The sequence below is a fragment of the Gekko japonicus genome, unplaced genomic scaffold (assembly GCF_001447785.1).
Source record: "Gekko japonicus isolate JY-2015 unplaced genomic scaffold, Gekko_japonicus_V1.1 scaffold911, whole genome shotgun sequence".
Lineage (NCBI taxonomy): Eukaryota > Metazoa > Chordata > Lepidosauria > Squamata > Gekkonidae > Gekko > Gekko japonicus.
In genome coordinates this window covers 31,453-49,497 of record NW_015172582.1, presented here as the reverse complement: position 1 = coordinate 49,497, position 18,045 = coordinate 31,453, and the positions used below count along the sequence as shown (strand labels likewise).

Here is an 18,045-nt window from a genome sequence, read left to right as displayed (position 1 = left end):
TCACAGCATTGTGGTGCATTTGTACATCTCCCAGGGTTTCCCCAGACTTTCACTGATCTTTCTCAAACCTGCTTTGCTGCTAAGGCTTGCAAAAGACTGCAGTAAAGCCAGGACGCCTGCCATGTGGGTGGATGAGTGCAGATTGTGCTACCCACAGGGCAACCATTTTCCCAACACTGTACCCACAGTGGCCCTTTCCTCCCTCACCAATGAAGGCTTTTAGAAAAAAATAAATACTAGAATATTGTTATGATGATATACCGTTATAACAATGTGGGTAACATGTTCTCTGAATTCCCAGCGCTCATTTTTAAACAAGAAAATCTCTAGCCATTTCCATTGTAAAGATATAAGGAGAAAGGCTTACGTATGAAATTGTAGGGGCTAGAAACTCACTTTTTTACAATAATGAAAGCTGGAAATTCAGACAACCTGTTACACATATTGCAATAGTTGTATATCAATATGATGATATTCCAGGGTCTAAAAGCTCGAATGGGTGGCCACTGCTGAGGGACTTGGACACAAACTACAGGGAAAAGTGCCACATGGGAGCTCCTTTACCACTGTGGCATCAGCAGCTGCATAAACAATGGTGGAAATAGGGCTGCCAGCTCTGGGTTGGAAAATACCTGGAGACTTTGGGGGTGGATCCAGGAAAGGGTGGGGTTTGGGGAGGGGAGGGGAGGGACCTCAGCCTGGTACAATGCCGTAGAGTCCACCCTTCAAAGCAGCCATTTTATCCAGGGGAGCTGATCTCTGTCAGCTGGAGATTAGTTGTAAAAGCGGGAGATCTCCAGGCCCCACCTGGAGGCTGGCAACCCTATGGAAACAGCACAAGCCTGCAGAAGCCACCTATGTCTTGTACTGAAGTTAAATGACAGATTGAGTTGCTGATTCTCATAGTAACTTTGGTTAGAACAAAAATAGGGTCAAGGCAACTTCACTGGAAAAGTTCAAGAGTTCTATAAGAGGCAGTTTAAAGTGACAGATCCTACTGGTGACATGAGAAGGTTGTGTGTGTGTTTTTTTTTTTTTTTTTGAGGTGAAAAGAATTATGGCTGGGAAAGTTCTGATAACTCAAACCCTTGTCCAGTTTGGTACTTTTCCTATCCAGGTAAGTACCACAGTAGGAAACCCAGGTGCAGTGTTATATCTAGATCAATCCACTTAGTTATCTGTTGCTCAAATCATTTCCAGTTTTGCATCTAACAAAGGATTTCTCTGACCTGTTTAGATATACACTGAACTTCAGATTTCTGAACAGCAATTTTAGTTCAGCATTACATATTAATATGACAGAATAAAACTATTAGGACTTGCATCCCAAAGTAGCTCTTGAAACTGCAGCCCAATAGTGCAGACATTTCAGATGCAAGTAATTTATACTCAATCTTGTTAGATTTATTGAGCTACTCCAGAACTATGCTTTCAGTTTCATCTTTCATAATGCAACCTTTTCCAGTCCAGAAAACATTCAACGACTGTCAGCCCAACTTGCCTCTATTCAACTAGTATAAATGCAGCTGTTTCGTTCAGCCTTGGCTCCCTCATCCCCTACTGGTGAGATTGGCTGCCAGGCTTCTTGAGGCTGGTTCAACATCCCAGGTGAAAATAACATGCATTTAGAATAATAATCTCTATATATGTTTGCTTAGCAGCTAAGATTTCCTCATTTTTCATATCATAACAGAGGAGTCGGCTACCTGAACAGCATTTCAGAATGTAGCATACCCATTTTTCATACTTAGAAAAATCTCAAGCAGCAACATGCAAGACAACATATGCAGAACCCAACATCTGAATTGGATTTTCTTAGTACATATCAAAGGTTACTTCTAATGCATGGCAGCAATCCAGAGCTGCACACCACTGGACATAAAAGAATATACCCATCAATGAGTGTATGAACCAGCTACATTAAGGGGAGAAAAATGTATTTTTACTTTTTCCCACCTTTCTCTGATAAAACATGGATAGAATACCAGCACAGCTGTAAAGTAATATAAAATACAATACTTGTTTGCATTCTACATGTTGTTGATGTTCCTTGGGAGAAAAATCTAACTGCAATACGCTGACCTTGTTTTAGAAGTTGTATTGTTTCTTGAAATACCTGTGTCCGTGAAATGGTTTTCCATCAATCCACATAGTAATATCTGAAAACCAAGATTTCTCGTAGAGCATCAACAATTCTTGTCCTAAATCAGATGCAGTTTCTGCTTTAGAATTATCTGAAAAGAAAAAAGTGACTATGTTTGTTCCCTGTTTCATGTGGAAATGTTTTGAAATGAAACCAAAGAATTACAGTTTAAAAGAACTGTGGTATTACAGAAAAAGTTGTATATTTGTGCAACATCTAAAAACAAGCATATGCTCTTTATGCATAAGATCCCAGTTTCAATCCTTTATATCTGTAGTTTAAAAACAGGTTACCAGGTAACAGGGCTGAGGAATGATCTAATTTAGTATAATACAACTCCGTGTACCCATGCATGCCTGTATGGAGCACTTCTGAGATTTGCAACAGATAAAAGGCAAGACTTTTCCTATTTCAGTGTGTATAATAACGTGCTCTGCTTAGTGACTGATCTCCATCTCACCAATGCAATGCTTAAAAAAAGAGTACTGAACTTAAGTGCATCAGCTCTGCTCTTACAAACACTGGATGTAAAGACTGTGGCATCCCTACAGCTCTGTCCTAAGCAAGGCTCATTGGTTTAGGATTTCACATTAAGTATATTAATCTTGACATTGCTGGTGGAGTAACTGCAAACCTTGTTGGAGATGGCAAACAAACCCACAATGGCATTTAGGTAACAACGAAAATCCACACAACACCATTTTAACCTCACCTGACATAGTTATATTGCCTTCAGCATCAACAGTTTCTTCAGAAATTTCATTTGCAATAAAAGAGGAAGCTACAGTTTCTGTTTCTACAGCTCCATTTGAGGAATACTGATGACCAGGTGTCCTTTCATGATCTTGAGCATCCTGTAGATTGGTGAATTTAAGACTTTCATCTTCCTGGGTTAATCTAGTCTTTGACACTTTTTTCTGGAGAATCACTTGCTCGGCCTCTTTAACATTTCTGTCAGATGAATACACAACCCTAGGAAGAGAGATTCAGGCTGCAATCCTGGGTGCACTTACTTGGGAGCCAGCTCCCACTAAATTTAGTACAACTTACTTCCAAGTACACATGCACTAGATTGAGATGCAACACAGTTTATGGACAGCACAATACAAAATGTTTTGCATAGTTAATTCAAGATATGGGCATTCTCTCTTCATGGGATTTGCTAGAAAAAATAAAAAAAACATTGAATCCTAGTCTTTTACCAGTTAGCTAAAATAAGAAAAGCAAAATCCTGCCTCATATATCCAAATTTAAGTTAGAAAAAATAACCTAATAAAAGCAGCACTTGCTAATGTTTTACTTACCCAGCTTCTCAAGTGATTTGCATTAAGTAAGATTGTGCCAAATGTAAAATCTAATTATAGGGATTTTTTTAAGTGCTCTCCAATTTGAGGTATTTTAATCGTTCTGAATTAGCTCAGCCTTAAATAAATGTGTTCCAACTTCATCTCAAAATTACAATCTTGCCTAACATATTGGATCTTCTCATACCAGCTGCAGGAAGAAAACTTTACATTGAGGTCAACAACTGGAAACACCTTGGTTGCTCCACTGCTCCCCAAAACACAAAAGTCGTATGAAGAAGGTGGCATCTATGGCTACAGAACACGCCTGACAGCAACTGTGGGGGAGGGGAACTGAAACACTAGCCTACCACACTTACTCTTTCCGGAAGCTGGTTCTCCAGGAAAAGTAGATGCCAACCCAAGTCTTTACATAAAGATCAATTTGCAGAGCCATCTGGATTCATTCAACACATTCAAAAATTCAGAAGCACATGTGTGATTGTGCTGCAGTACAATGCATGAGATTCTAAGGAGCAAAAATTTTAAAACACTATACATTTGGAAAGGGCAGCTATGAAGGAGCTAAAAAGATTCTTCAGTGTAAGGACTAGGGTTGCCAAATAGACTTAACTCTGCGAGTGGGGGACTTTGTGCTGGCTCCCGGCAGCATGCACGTCACAGGGAAGTGACGTCATGACGCCGGGGACGCTGGCGGCGGGGCACAGCCATTTGAGGGGAAAACATCGAGTTTTCCCCTCAAATGGCTGTGCCCCGCCCCCAGCGTCCCCGGCGTCACGACGTCACTTTCCTGTGACGTGCACGCAGGGGTGGGGTTTTCAGCGGGGGCGGAAATTGGACCTCCAAAGCGGGGGAAAATCTGCCCCCCGGGGGGATTTGGCAGCCCTAGTAAGGACCAATTATCTAGTGACCAAGATAATTCATAACACAGTATTCTCTATTACTATGTATGGGTTTGAAAGTTGGACAGTGAAGAAAGCTGGACAATGAAGAAAGCTAACAGGAAGAAAGTTGATTCATTTGAAATGTGGTGTTGGATAAGAGTTTTATAGATATCATAGACCATCAAAAAGACAAAGAAGTGGGTTCTAGATCAAATCAAGCCTGAACTCTCCCCTAAAGGCTAAAATGACTGAACTGAGGCTATTGTACTTTGGTCACATAATGAGAAGACAAGAGTCACTGCGACGGACAATAATGCTAGGAAAATCTGAAGGCAGCAGGAAACGAGGAAGACCCAACATGAGATGGATTGACTCAATCAAGGAAGTCAAGGCCCTCAGTTTGCAAGACCTGAGCAAGGTTGTTAATGACAGGACGTTTTGGAGGTCATTAAATCACAGGGTTGTGTAAGTTAGAAGCAACGTGACAGCACTTAACACATACATGCACACACCCACACTTGAACAAGATCACCATTAATCCACATGCTGATCTTATAAAATAAAAAGATACAGGTGAACTGACGAGCAGATGTAAGGTATACCCAGAGAAAGCAATACAAAGCAAAACACTGCCCACTATAACCAGCAGATTTTGTGACACAGACTCAGAGTTGAGAAACCATCCATGGGCACTCTCTGGAATGTTTGCAAAAATAATAATCTATTGCTGGCAATTGCAAAAACAGTCCTGAGTATTTTTAAATACTGGTTCACCTTAACTACATAAAAGGAACTATATAACTCAAAATGTTCAAGAATGCCATAGAGGACAAGTGCGGTTTTGGTTTTTTTGCTAAACTCAAACAGCATTAGTGGCTACATAACACTGCTTACATTCTTTAGAAAGGCTTCCAAACAACTATTTCCTAGAAAGACTTTGTATTGTAGTGTGTTAAAGAGTATTCATTTACCTTTAAGGCATAAACACTCTTGTACAAATCAGTTCTGAAAATGACCTCCAGACAGACATTCTAAACTGTGCACTGCCATCAGATGAAACTTGTCTGTGTTTATTAGGCAATTCATAATAGCCCCAGAAAAATACGAGATAGTCTCGGGTTGAGCAGCCTAGCCGGAAGGTATCACACGTTATCATCAGACCGTCATCTAAATTAAAGATGCAAAATTCTTCTTCCCTTTGGGAAGCTATGCTGACTGGACTGTTAACATCTTGATAATCATTTGGGGGCTGACAGTTCTCAAACAGCAACTCAACGAACTAGTAATGACTCTGGCCTACAAGGGAAAGGGAAATAAGTGTATGGACATTATAGAGGTGTAAAAGCCGATTTTCCCAACGCTCTGTCACAGTTTAGCATGATCAAGAAACAGATCTCAATCCAACATTACTAGAAGTAGGACACAGGTTCAGCTTTCTTCAGTGGTGTCCCTGACTGCACCCCTTTACTGAAATACTATTCATTTCCATGGGTAAATGTTGCAACACACCCCTCACACAATTGTTAGCCATTTTCAGCCCGCCTCCAAAAAATGACACAGAAAGCAGAAGCTATACGTCTGGGACCTGTAAAATATCCTTATAGGGTACCCAACCTCCAGGTGGTGGCTAGAGATCTCCTGCTATTACAACTGGTCTCCAGGCAACAGAGATCAGTTCACCTGGATAAAATGGCCACTTTGGAAGGTGGACTCTATGGCATTACGCTCTATTGGCATTATGCTCCACTGAAGTCCCTCCCCTCCCCAAGCCCTCCTTAGGCTCCACCCCCCCTCAAATCTCCATGTATTTCCCAGCCGGGAGCTGACAACCCTGTATCCATACGATGAGAAAATGACTCCAATAGAACCTGTCCCCCCTAAATTAGGAAATGGGTTATGAAAATATTTCTTTCAAATACAACTGATAGATTGCTAAAGGAGGAGAAATGGTACAAAGCCTAGTAACTACTCCAAGTACAAATATTAGGGGTTAGGCTAAAAGAGCTCTGTATTCCTCACCCCCTTTGAAGAGGCCATAAGAATCAAAATACTCACAATGGACCCCCTTTCCCTGACCAACAAAGAAAAACTCTGGAACTATCAATGAACTCTCTTACCTAGAATCTTTGAAAACCCATCCCAATAAATTAGTTTCAGAACTGATCGATACACACTGTGTGCATGCTGTTGATTACCACACTCCTCTTTGCCTCGCACTGACATCGCAAAACATGAAGTTCCACGAAATGTTTCCAGCGAGACAAAAGGTCAAGTCAGAAATAGTTACTATTACCTGAAAGCAAACTTCAGTTCAATGGAAGCAAATAATTTTTTACACTACTGAAGCCAGGGCTTCAGGGTATAACAGGGTATAATAGGGTATAACAACAACTACGCTGAGATTCAAATGCAGAAAATACTGGGGGAGAAAATGAAACATGGGGAAACAGCATCAAAAGCCAATACAGTGCTGTCTTCATGCAACGAGGAAGCAATATTTTGCAGGACAGGATTCATTTTAGGATTACACACATCAAGCAACATTATTACACTTTTATTCAGAGCAAAACCATGCCTGGGTACCGCAGCACAAACTGCACCATACAGCAACATTGGCATTGCTTTCCAGTTAAACATATGTCAAAGTGTAATGTACAACTACACTCAACCATACCGCACAAAGCAACTGAGTTCTGTTCTAGTGGGTACCAGGCCAATTCTATTATTGTACCACCTGCATCAGTAATTCTCAGAGAATGGGGTACAGCATGCTAGTGAGCAAAAATTATAAATTACTGTATTATACATAAATTCACTATGGGTTTTGTGAGACCAAAGTATCCAACCACAAAAAAGGATGCTAGTTGTTGATTTACTGTCTGGCCTACTCTACATCCAGGGGTCGTTTCGTAGAAAAAGAGCTAGGGGAACTCATTAGCATAACTCATTAGCATATGCCACACACCCTGACATCAGGGGCCCGGCGGTGCACCTGCAAGGCCGGCGGGAGTGCGAGGAAGCCCCGCCAAGGCCCTCCCTGGCCCCAGGCAGGCAGGGGTGGGGAGAGGCGGGGAGGAAGCAACTTACCCTCCCTCTTCTCCTGCCTCCTCCTGGCTGAATGAGGGCCGGAAGCGGGGCGGCCGGAAGTGGGGGCGGGGCTTCGTCGTGTGCCTCACCCCCCGCACCTCACCCGGGGGAACTGCGATCCCCCGTGATTCCCCCCGAATCGACCTCTGCCTACATCCAACTGCTTTTGGGGGGGGGCTGGCAATTCTTTCACATGTATCAGGTGTGACTGGATCATTCAATCTTTCCCAATGCAAAGACTTAGCAAAACTATTTACTTTTCAAAAGCCTGCTGTGACAGACTACACTTTTTAAAAGCTTAGAAGTGCTGCAAAAACAGCTGAAGGACTATGAAGGGTTAATTCTCCACAGAAACAGAGAGCCCTGAGTGTCAGGCTGCTCCAAGAGATCTGACTGGTTAGCATAAGCTGAGCAAAGAAAAACTTCTGAACTGGATGCTGAGGAGAATGGAGTCTGATTGCAGCCCTTGCTGGTTTAAGAGTTGAGTACTGAGAGGTTTGGAATTCAACCCTGACTGAGAGCAGTTTAACACAGACAGAGAACCGGAGGAAAGTTGGCAAGGAAGTTGGGGAAATACGGTAGGCAAAGACTCCCAATCAGGTCAAAGAAAGGGGATAGATCTTCTAGAGAGATAATAATTTTCCTACCCAGTCAAACAGGGAGTTAGCTCTGAGGAGTGCAGAGATCCCTGGTCTGGTGTGGTTAGAAACTGCCTTTAGAGACCCTAAAAACTCAAGATGAGTACTGGTGTTTCAAGAGAAGGGCTTTGGGTACTGGAAAGAGGGCACCAGCCTTCTGAAAGCCAAAAGAGTCATAGCATACGCAAAGAAAGTGTGCTGGAGTGTTTGGGAAAACACTGGAACAAAAGCCTCTCAACATAAAGATTTAAGTCACTGAAAAGCTTAAGAAACTACCATTAGTCAGAAACATAAGAAGTAAACTCTGTGCTATGGGTGTGCAATTTTTTTTTTTAATCAGTATTTTCTGGTCCAGGTCTATTGGACCCGAATTTTTTTTTTTGTATTTCCTAAAAATCCCAGATCCCAATACCAGTATGGTATTCAGATCCAGGATTTTTTAAAGGAATTCCTGGATTTTGTTGAGTCCAATAGACCCAAGAAGAAAGAAAAAAAGGTTTTAAAAAGTTATTTCCTCTGCAGTGTGGTTTAAACTGCACTGCAGGAGAAACTGGCCCCAGGATCTGCATGCCGCAGGGAGGTCTCTCCCCACTGCACACAGATCCTGGCTGAGATGGCTTCTCCTACAACGTGGTTTAAACTGCGTAGCAGGAGAAGCTGACACCAGAGTCTGCGTACCACAAGGTCTCTCAATGCCATATGCAGATCTGGCTGGGATGCCTTCTCCTGCAGCGTGGTTTAAAATGTGTTGCAGAAGAAGCCGGCCCCAGGATCTGCTGTGCCGTGGTTAGCAAATTGGTCCCTGAAGCACAGCAGCTTCTGGGATTGGCTTCTCATGCAGCTCATTTTAAATCGGGCTGCACAAGAAGCCAGGCGCAAGCCAAGCTGGCAGGAACAGTCTACTCCCCTCTGCACAGGCTGTTTTCTGCAGTCCCTTTAAACTTTAAAGGGACTGCAGTAGAAGCCCAACAAATAGCTGAGAGGTAGGGGCAATTTGCTCCTGCCTCTCCGCTGTTATAATTCCCAAATATATTTGGGATTTTCTTGGGGTTCCCCTCCCCCCGTGTTTCCTGAGAAAACCTGGATACATTTGGGAAGCCAAAATATACCTAGAAAATACTCATAGGGTATTTTTTGCATATATTTTCAGCTCAAGTAGATCCGAATGCACGCCCTTGTCTGTGCATGTACTGATTTTCCCTCAGAGTTATCTATATTGAGTTACCTCAGAAGTTTTACCCCTGATTTACCTGACCTTTCCCCTCTATGTTAAAGAAAATATTTTGTTATTTTCGAATTTCAAAATGCCTTGAGTGCCATTTAAGTTGTTTACGTTAAAGAGGGCTCCTGATCCTTTCCTCAGGCTCCCGGGCTCAGCCAACAGCCAAAATATCGTACTGTCAAAGGGTGGGAAAGCCAGAGTTCTTCAGCAAAGAAGAAAACACATTACAAGGATGGCTTAGTCAGTAAAGGGAAAGAAAAATGGAGGGAAAATCTTGCCTCTGTGGTAGGGAAGTGGATGGGGCCATCATACCTGCCTACTGTGTCTCTGTATGAGTCTCTGCTTTTGGCTTGCATCCTTCCATCAGGAGGCATACCCTGAAACCAGGGGTTGCCAACTTTTCATTAATGAGAGCTACTTCAAAGTAATGAAAAAATATCCAATTCTGCCCCCCCCAACACCAGTTTTGTTCTGTCCTAGAAACAGAAAGTGGAAGAGTACCAGAAACAGTTATTAGCTAAGCACCACAGAGAAAAATCCTATGAAATAAAAGCTTTTAAAAAATCCTAGAACTCATTTACAATCTTATTTTTTCATGGGGCTTCTGGGGGGATGCACAATGTGCTACCTGTTGGAGACTCCTGCCCGAAAGAAGAAGAAGAAGGGCTTCTGTGAAGGTAAATTTTGTCAATAATGAAAAAAAGTTAAATCTTGCAATGTATACAATATTCAAGTTAAATATCCAATATTCATACAGGACAATAAAATGAACAGCATAATTTATTCCAAAATAGTAGAAAATGGGTTAACAGTTCACTGTTAAGTACTATGAATAAATCTAATTTCCTTTTCATATCCAAATCAAAACCTCCAATTGCATTCTCATTAGGCTCTGTTTTCTTCCAACAGTGAGACTATATCAGCTCAAAATTTTCCTGCGATCAACCTTTCCCAAACCATGTTAGAGCTGTAATTCTGTGCATCAGCATGGCATTCCATCATTTTCTTTCCTTCTTTTGTCCATTCAAGTCCCATGATCCCTGGCATAACCTTTTTGGGTGGTTAAAGGGGATCCTTACTCCCTTTTTCAACGGCAGAAAAGCTGTTTGGCTCCACACCACTATCTGATGGAATCTGTACCAGCTTCCAAAATCCGGCTAGGACTCGTCTTGCAATGGTGAACATTACCCTAATTAAACATCTATGCTCTTGTTTTAGCTCTTATTTAATATAACCCCAAAGGGCTACTATTGGATCTGAACAAGAGATAATGTTCCAATACCTTAGCTTTTTCACAAGTCTGTAAGATATGTAAAAACAATACCAGCATTCTCCCACATCTCCTTTGGTGTAGTGGTTAAGTGCGCGGACTCTAATCTGGGAGAACCGGGTTTAATTCCCCACTCCTCCACTTGCACCTGCTGGATGACCTTGGGCAAGCCATAGTTCTGGCACAGCTGTTCTTGAAAAAGAGCAGTTTCTGTCAAGAGTTCTCTCAGCCCCACCTACCTCCCAGGGTGTCTGTTGTGGGGAAGGGAAGGGAAATGAGTTTGTAAGCCACTTTGAGACTCCTTTGGGTAGTGAAGGGAGGGATATAAAACCAATCTCTTCTTCTTCTTAGTAGCAATAGCCATCAGTACAGATGGCCTTAGAGACGACTAGTAAAATTCCTGAACTATTAACAACTATTAGCCATGGCCAAACGGAATCTCCATCTTCAGAGACAGAGTACCTCAGAATATCAGTCGCTAGGGAGAAATTAACTAGGGCTGCGGTCACACGAAACAGAAGCCACACAAGTGAGACGGAAAATAGGCGGAGTTTCCAGGCGCGATCTCACCAGCACATCTGGGAAGCGTAGCACTCCCATGGCTCAACCGAGGCTTCCAGCCGAAACTGCGTGGCAAAAAACTAGTACCTCGGAGGTACTAGTTTCCAGAAACTGCGGGGCAAGGGCGGGCGTCTGATCGCGTTTCCGGTGGCATCCGGCGCCCGCCCATGTCCCCTTGCAAATAAGGTGTTTTTTTTTTTGTCCAAGTCTCTGTGGATGCACACACGCACCCAACGGAGCATGCGCATTTGTCGTGTACACACACAAAACAAACAGTTTGCCGCGGCGCGCGCTTCTTCGTTGCGCGCCGGCTTGTCCTGTGATCAGCACCTCTCCCTTGCCATGGAACATCCATGGTACCTCCACAGAACCTCCACGGGAGGTCTGATCGCGTAACAGCGCAGTAGTTTGCCCCAGGGCAAACAGCCACGCTTCTCCCCCGCAGTTTCCTGCCCGTGTGACCGGGGCCTAGGAAAGGCTGTTGCCTCCAATCCCTGCTTATGGAGGCATCTGCCAGGCTACTGTGACAAATAGAATGCTGGACTAGATTAACTTTTGATATGATTTAGGGATCTTTTTATTTAGGAGGAGATGGAACAAGAACCAGTGGAGAGGGAAACACTCAGATCCTAACTGGCAGGAAATATAAACCAATGACAGCAGAGGCAGGAGGTGGCAGGAGTCAGCACTATGCATTTAAAGGTCTACTTAAATACTGTGCAAAGATAACTAGAAATGTTCTAAATTACCAGAAGATCAGACAAATAGGTATGCTGTTTATAAAGCTTTCAGCACTGGCATAAAATATAAATGGGGGAGTCAAACAAGCAAGATGACTAGAGAGGAGGATAATATTGATTTTGTTGTATGTAACTAGGTCCCTTCTGATAACCTCCTTCTACCGGGATGTCAAATTTGGAATTAAGCTTTGGAATGGGGAAAAAGTTAAATAGGATGAAAGAGCTACCTTCAAAAGGAATTAAAATAAGTAGGGCATCTGAAAAACAAAGCTTTAAATGCAGAATTTTAATGGAGGTCACAACGTTTGAGATACAAGATGGGGGAGGGGTGGGACTGCAGCCCTCCCACAGCTGTTGAAACTGATAAAAATGTGTGTTTCTCATAAATTTTTGTAAAGATAAAAGTATTCAATTATTGTTGTAGTATAAAGATTCAAAGAATCAAACAATACAATACACTGAAAGCAATTCTTGAAAAATTTGATTAACGGATAACACTTTTAAAACTCAAAGCACTGCTGACAGTGAAAATTTCCATGAACACTGTTGCCTCCAGTAAGAATGGCATCCATATGACAAAGGTAGGGAATCTTTACAAAAACTGATCCTTTGAGGCTGTAAGTAGCATAAATAGAAGGGTAGGGGCATTCTCGCCTGCATGCCCACACCCTTCTATGTACACTGTTTATGGACACAAAGGAGCAGCTTTTTTAAAGGTTCCCTACCTCTGTCGTGGATAAGATTCTAGGTATATATAGGCTATATGTGGGGATATGTTACTGCCCTTCTCTTGTAAATCTAGGATAAAAAACCCTGTTCTGTTACAAGGACAATGGAACCTGTCTCTGGATTCAGCTGTGGAACAGATATCCTGTTGTAATTTCAGACAGCTTCATCCCTCTTTTTGTCAAAGAAGAAATAAAACTGTTGCAGAGAATATTTAAAATAATTTAAAGATACATAATATAGATAATACAAGTAGAAACACACAATGTCTTCAGGCAGGCATTCCATTTCCCCCTGTATCCCCCTCTCCCACTATTTCCTTTTGCCCTTCCTTGGGTTCTCCCACGAGCTCTCCCCTTTTCTTGCTTCCTTTATTCCTTCCCATCCACCAGCTAACCTACCTTCATCTGCCCCATGTCTCCAGTTCTCCCTCCTTCCCTATGATGACTGACAGCCACTCCCTGGGAAAAAATCAGAAAAATCAGGCAGAGTTGCTCAGTGGCCGGCCACCAGGCAGAGTTGTGCAGTTTCCAGAAGAGATAGCTGAGCCTATCCTGGGAAAGTTCTGCTTCACCAGGAGACATGACTGTGGAGTGGCAGGACCTTTCCAGGACCATTTCAGCCTTCTAGTCCATGCCTGCTCCCAGCAACATAAAAAAGAAATACACTGTTCATTTCAAAGTTATGACTCTTCAGCCCAGTACTAAACATATTATGATGTTTAGCATATAGAATTTAGATATAACTGTTGTTAATAATCACAGCAAAAATACCAATTGCTAAATCAGCTATTAATAAAATGACTAGTCAGACCAGGGCAGGTGGTAAATATGTTGGAATGTCTGTCCAGTTGAATATGACCTCAGTGAAAGATACGTATTTATTTGTTGTGTACTGAAACTATAGGAACTGAACAACAGCCTCAGAAATCTATTGTCTTTCTCATATTATTTCCCTGAAAAGCTTTCGTGTACTATTAATTTCAGAATATGGAATAAATATTGTAAACACACACAGCTGTAATGCAAACATTTGTCTATAATATTATCCAGTGTTAAATGCAAAAACACTACTACTTGATTTGCTTAAAGCTTCCTGCGTTGCGCCAGCTAATTCAATCTTGCTGCTGCTAATTGGAATTGACAGAAACCTTTGCTTTTCAAGCTGTGGGCACACTGAGAATGGCTTTTCTCTGCTTCAGTTTATAGCATGGCCAATGAATTACACAATAAGATTTATACATGTATTACTAATAGTCTGCTGTGGAGAAAGAGTAAGGCCAGGGTTACATGACAAGAGGCAGCATGTGGAGAAGACCAAGAGACTATCCAAACAGAGAGGGATTACAACTGAGCAGGGTAGATAAAATTAAGAATTAATACACCTTGGGATATTATCCATTAACAAAACGATGATTACCTATTTCTAACCTACCTTGGGCCTGTAACACTAGAGAAACTGTTGTAGACAGGTCTTTTGATCTAAACATGGATTTTAAAAAACTCTTCCAGTAACCCAAAAATGTGTAAATAAAATACAGCCTGAATTAAGATAGCTCTTCCCTGCAGGCTTAGAAAGCACTTTTAATTAAAGAATATGCTTCTCACTGTTACATAAAAGAGAATGACTAATATGCCATTCCCCAACTTAACACAAGTTTTCAGTGGCCATATCATTTAACCTCTCTGAAAAAAACTTGTCAGCAGCGGTGACTCTTACTCCACAACACCAATACAAGTACTTATCTGGCCTCTTATACATTTTATGTGACATACGGTTTCTGGGACTGGGATTGCCAACCTCCAGATGGGGGCTGGAGATCTCCCAGTATTACAACTGATCTCCAAATTACAGAGATTAGTTCCTTTGGAGAAAGCGGCTGCTTTGGAGAGTGGACCCTATGGCATTGTACCCGGCTGAGGCCCCTCCCCTCCTCAAACCCCGCCCTCCCAAGTTTCACCCCAAAAATCTCCAGGTAATTCCCAACCCAGAGCTGGCAACCTGGAACACCCACGTACACAAATGGCTGTCACTGCATTCTTGCAAAGTGAGGCAGAGACCAGTTTTCTAAAGGACAATTATTAAGGACCCTGAAGATGGACCAAGACCACGTCTGGCATTGGAAGGCTACCCAGTCCTGAGCACATTAGGATAACAGAGAAAGGGTATGGATGCTGCAATGAATTTTGCTCAGTGCAGTAAACCTCTGTGCTCTTTTGTATAGAAACACTTAGCACCGGTCTTTTGAATGCACAAGTAAAAAAGGGGGGTGTATTTTTCAGATTTCAGGAAGGGCATAAATACTGATATTTAATCGTATTCAGGTCCCCTAATATTGCTTTGGGATTTGGGTTCAGTTTTTTCCCCTGGGATTCCAGAATTATTTATGTTCCATTATTTCTTATGGAGGACATTTTTCAGGGGTGGGTGATTGGAGTGGCTGTTTTTCACCCAAATGACACCAGAATTACAGGGGACCTAGTGCTGCTTGACCACGTTTCAGGCAAACTGAACCACGGGTTCCAATTCTATGGACCCCTGAACCAGATACCCCAAGCTTTCCTACTTGTCTCCATTGTTTCCAATGGAGAAAAATTCAGAGAAGCCAATAGCCAAGCACATAAAAGTAATCATTGACCAAAAGCCTCCAATGCAAATGAAACAAGCTCAACCAAACCAATATCATACAAGAGAATCCAAGTCAAACTAACCTTGTTTTTTTAAAAAAACCCACCTACATCCTTACATATTAATGGTTATTAAAACATAACCAGATTCTTTCTCCTGAACCTGCTGCAATAATTACAGTTTTAAAACCTATAGGAACACCTCAAAACTCCACAGAAACCCAAAACAAAACCAAAGAAAATTATTTTTAGAAGAACCACGAAGGGGGAACAGGCTGATTTTCCCCCTCAATACACCCCTCCCCCAGTCCATACAGGGGAAAACTTGAAATGAATTCCACATGTCCTAAAGATGTCCAATAGACAGAGAACAAGAAGATCTTGCCAGGCAGGCAGCAGAAATCCAAAGCAAACATGAGTAGTAGCAGCAAGCAGCAGCACACCCCAAACAATCTATTTCTGAGATGGAGTCAAGCTGCTTTTATGCTCCTTTGCCCATGCACAGAATATTCTACATGGAAGAGTAGCAAACACAGGGAAATAGCTCCACCCCCAGTTCAGTTTCAGCATGGGAAAATAGCTGCAGGGGGAAGTCAGGAGCCCTTCTTCCCCTGGAGTGGCGTTCCAAGCCTGTTTGGACTCTCCTTTATTTTTCATGATTTTTTTTGTATTTTTGCACTGTGCATGCACACACACCCATGCCTGGAAGTCATTGAAACCTCTGGCCACTCCTACTGAGGCACGGAGGATATTCAGAGAAGTGGCTTGATAGCCTGCCTCTGGTCTCCTGGCCCTGGTATCCTCTGGAGGTCTCCCATCCAAATAGTTGCCAGGTTCAGTCCTGTATAGCCTCCAAGATCTGATGAGATTGAGTTTGCCTGGGTTCTCCAGCTCAGGGCAACTCTCCTTTATTTTTAACAAGCCATTCTCCACAGCTGTTGTGTGGCTGCAGAGAATCTGGAACCAACTCATTAAAAACCTGAACATGTAGTTGGCCCTCATGGAGGAATGTGAGAATCGTCATGATTGGGCAGACAGTTGAAGTGCTCCCTCTAACATTTGATCCTATGGCCTTAGACAGATGCTGCCCGTCCCCTCCCCCCATCCCCCATTGCCACAGAACCCTATGAAATGGGAGAACAGTCCTGGGGAACTTTAAAATGGCAGCTCCAGATATTCCTGGGATTTCTCAGGAATGGATATCTGGTATTTTGAACCCCTAATACCATTTCAACTGACCGGTATGCTATTTTTCAGATATATTTTTGGATCAGAAATATCCAGGCGAATATCTCTAACACTGCTACAGAACCCTAGCCTTTAGGGACTTAGTTTTACCCCTTGGTACAACAGACTCCCCAAATCCCGTGTTTCATTTTCCCACAGAGGAATAAGAGGCTATTTATGTATTTACTGTATGGGAAAAAACCAAGGGGTATACAAGAATAGAATAAAAGAATAGATTCTTTTGAACTATGATGCTGGAGAAGACTCTTGAGAGTCCCTTGGACTGCAAGAAGATCAAATCAGTCAATCCTCAAAGAAATCAACCCTGACTGTTCCCTGGAAGGCCAGATAATGAAACTGAAGCTCAAATACTTTGGCCACCCAATGAGAAGGGAGCACTCACTGGAGAAGACCCTGATGCTGGGAAAGAATGAAGGTCAAAGAAGAAGGGGACGGCAAAGGATGAGATGGAGATGATCCATGGGGTCGCAAAGAGTCGGACTCGACTGTGCGACTGAACAACAAATACAAGATGGGGGAAAACCTGAATCTGTTGGCCTCATTTTCTTAACTGAAGGGCAGGTTTTGTCTCTCTCAACTGACTCCAACTGTGGCCTGCTTATTTTGCCTCAGAAAACCAAATTAGAACAACAGTGAAACAAACACACTTCTGTCTACCCATCCCCACCCTGAGTTCTGAGGGAGAGAATGTTGTGAGCCATTCTGAGTCTCCATTGGGAAGAAAAGTGCAGTATAAATGAAGTAAATAAAAATATAATAGCTTGCCACCTTGCAGATGGCTATGGCAAGCTGTAGTTTGTGCTAGAGCAGAAAGCACTTACTTTTATACAAGCAAAGCAGGGATTGGAGCATGAAAATGCAGGACTTTTAAAAAACATAGCACTAACGAAATCATGGTTAATGTCAGAAATACATAATAGCCTTGCTGTCGTACAGTAGACGTAAAGTATAGATCTCTCACACTTTAATTATCTATTCAATTGTTTTTAGTTTGCCATATATTACCTGAAATACTTATGACAAGGTTCAAATAGTTGTTCTGTGCTGCAGAACACAATATACACATTTTCATTATAATCTTTAAAACATCAACTATGATACTTCTTTCTGGGGGAAAAGTATGCCTGATTTTTAAAAATATTTTTTTATAAAACTGGCTAATTTACCTAGAAGATGTGGAAACAATATCAGTGCAGCAGCCACCCATCATTATTGGCATCATTCAGATCACCTGTACAAGCCCAGGGGAATCCTCAGAATCATATGATCCCTCTCTCTGCCCTCTTACCTACAGCCAGGTAATATAATTCCCACTTTCATAGTAAGGAGACTTGTTATTTCTGAATCACATGCTATAGTTTATGTTCTTCCCTCCAAATAACAAACTGCAATTTGGAATACTGATTTAGAGGGATGAGGGCAAGTTGGGCAACCAATACTTTGCGGTTCAATAATAACAAAAATCTGTGATTTACTGTGAAAGAAAATGCCTTTAATTCATTGTATGTACACAAAGACAGGGAAAAGGGAAAAGGAAGTAATAAGTATGCAAACCTGAGATACTGCCATTAGCCTTCATATAGCAACACAAAGGT

The 18,045-nt window shown here is 42.1% G+C and overlaps 1 protein-coding gene across 1 annotated transcript in view; it reads right to left on the bottom strand.

Moving 5' to 3' along the window:
- The window catches only part of KIAA1107 (KIAA1107 ortholog), a 59,250-nt gene that overhangs the window by 38,027 nt on the left and 3,178 nt on the right, over positions 1-18,045 (bottom strand). Inside the window, exons 3-4 of the mRNA XM_015421461.1 lie at positions 2,856-3,115; positions 2,117-2,219 (exon numbers count right to left, since the gene is read on the bottom strand). Coding sequence (XP_015276947.1) covers positions 2,117-2,219; positions 2,856-3,115 — 363 coding nt within the window. The remainder of the gene's footprint in view (positions 1-2,116; positions 2,220-2,855; positions 3,116-18,045) is intronic.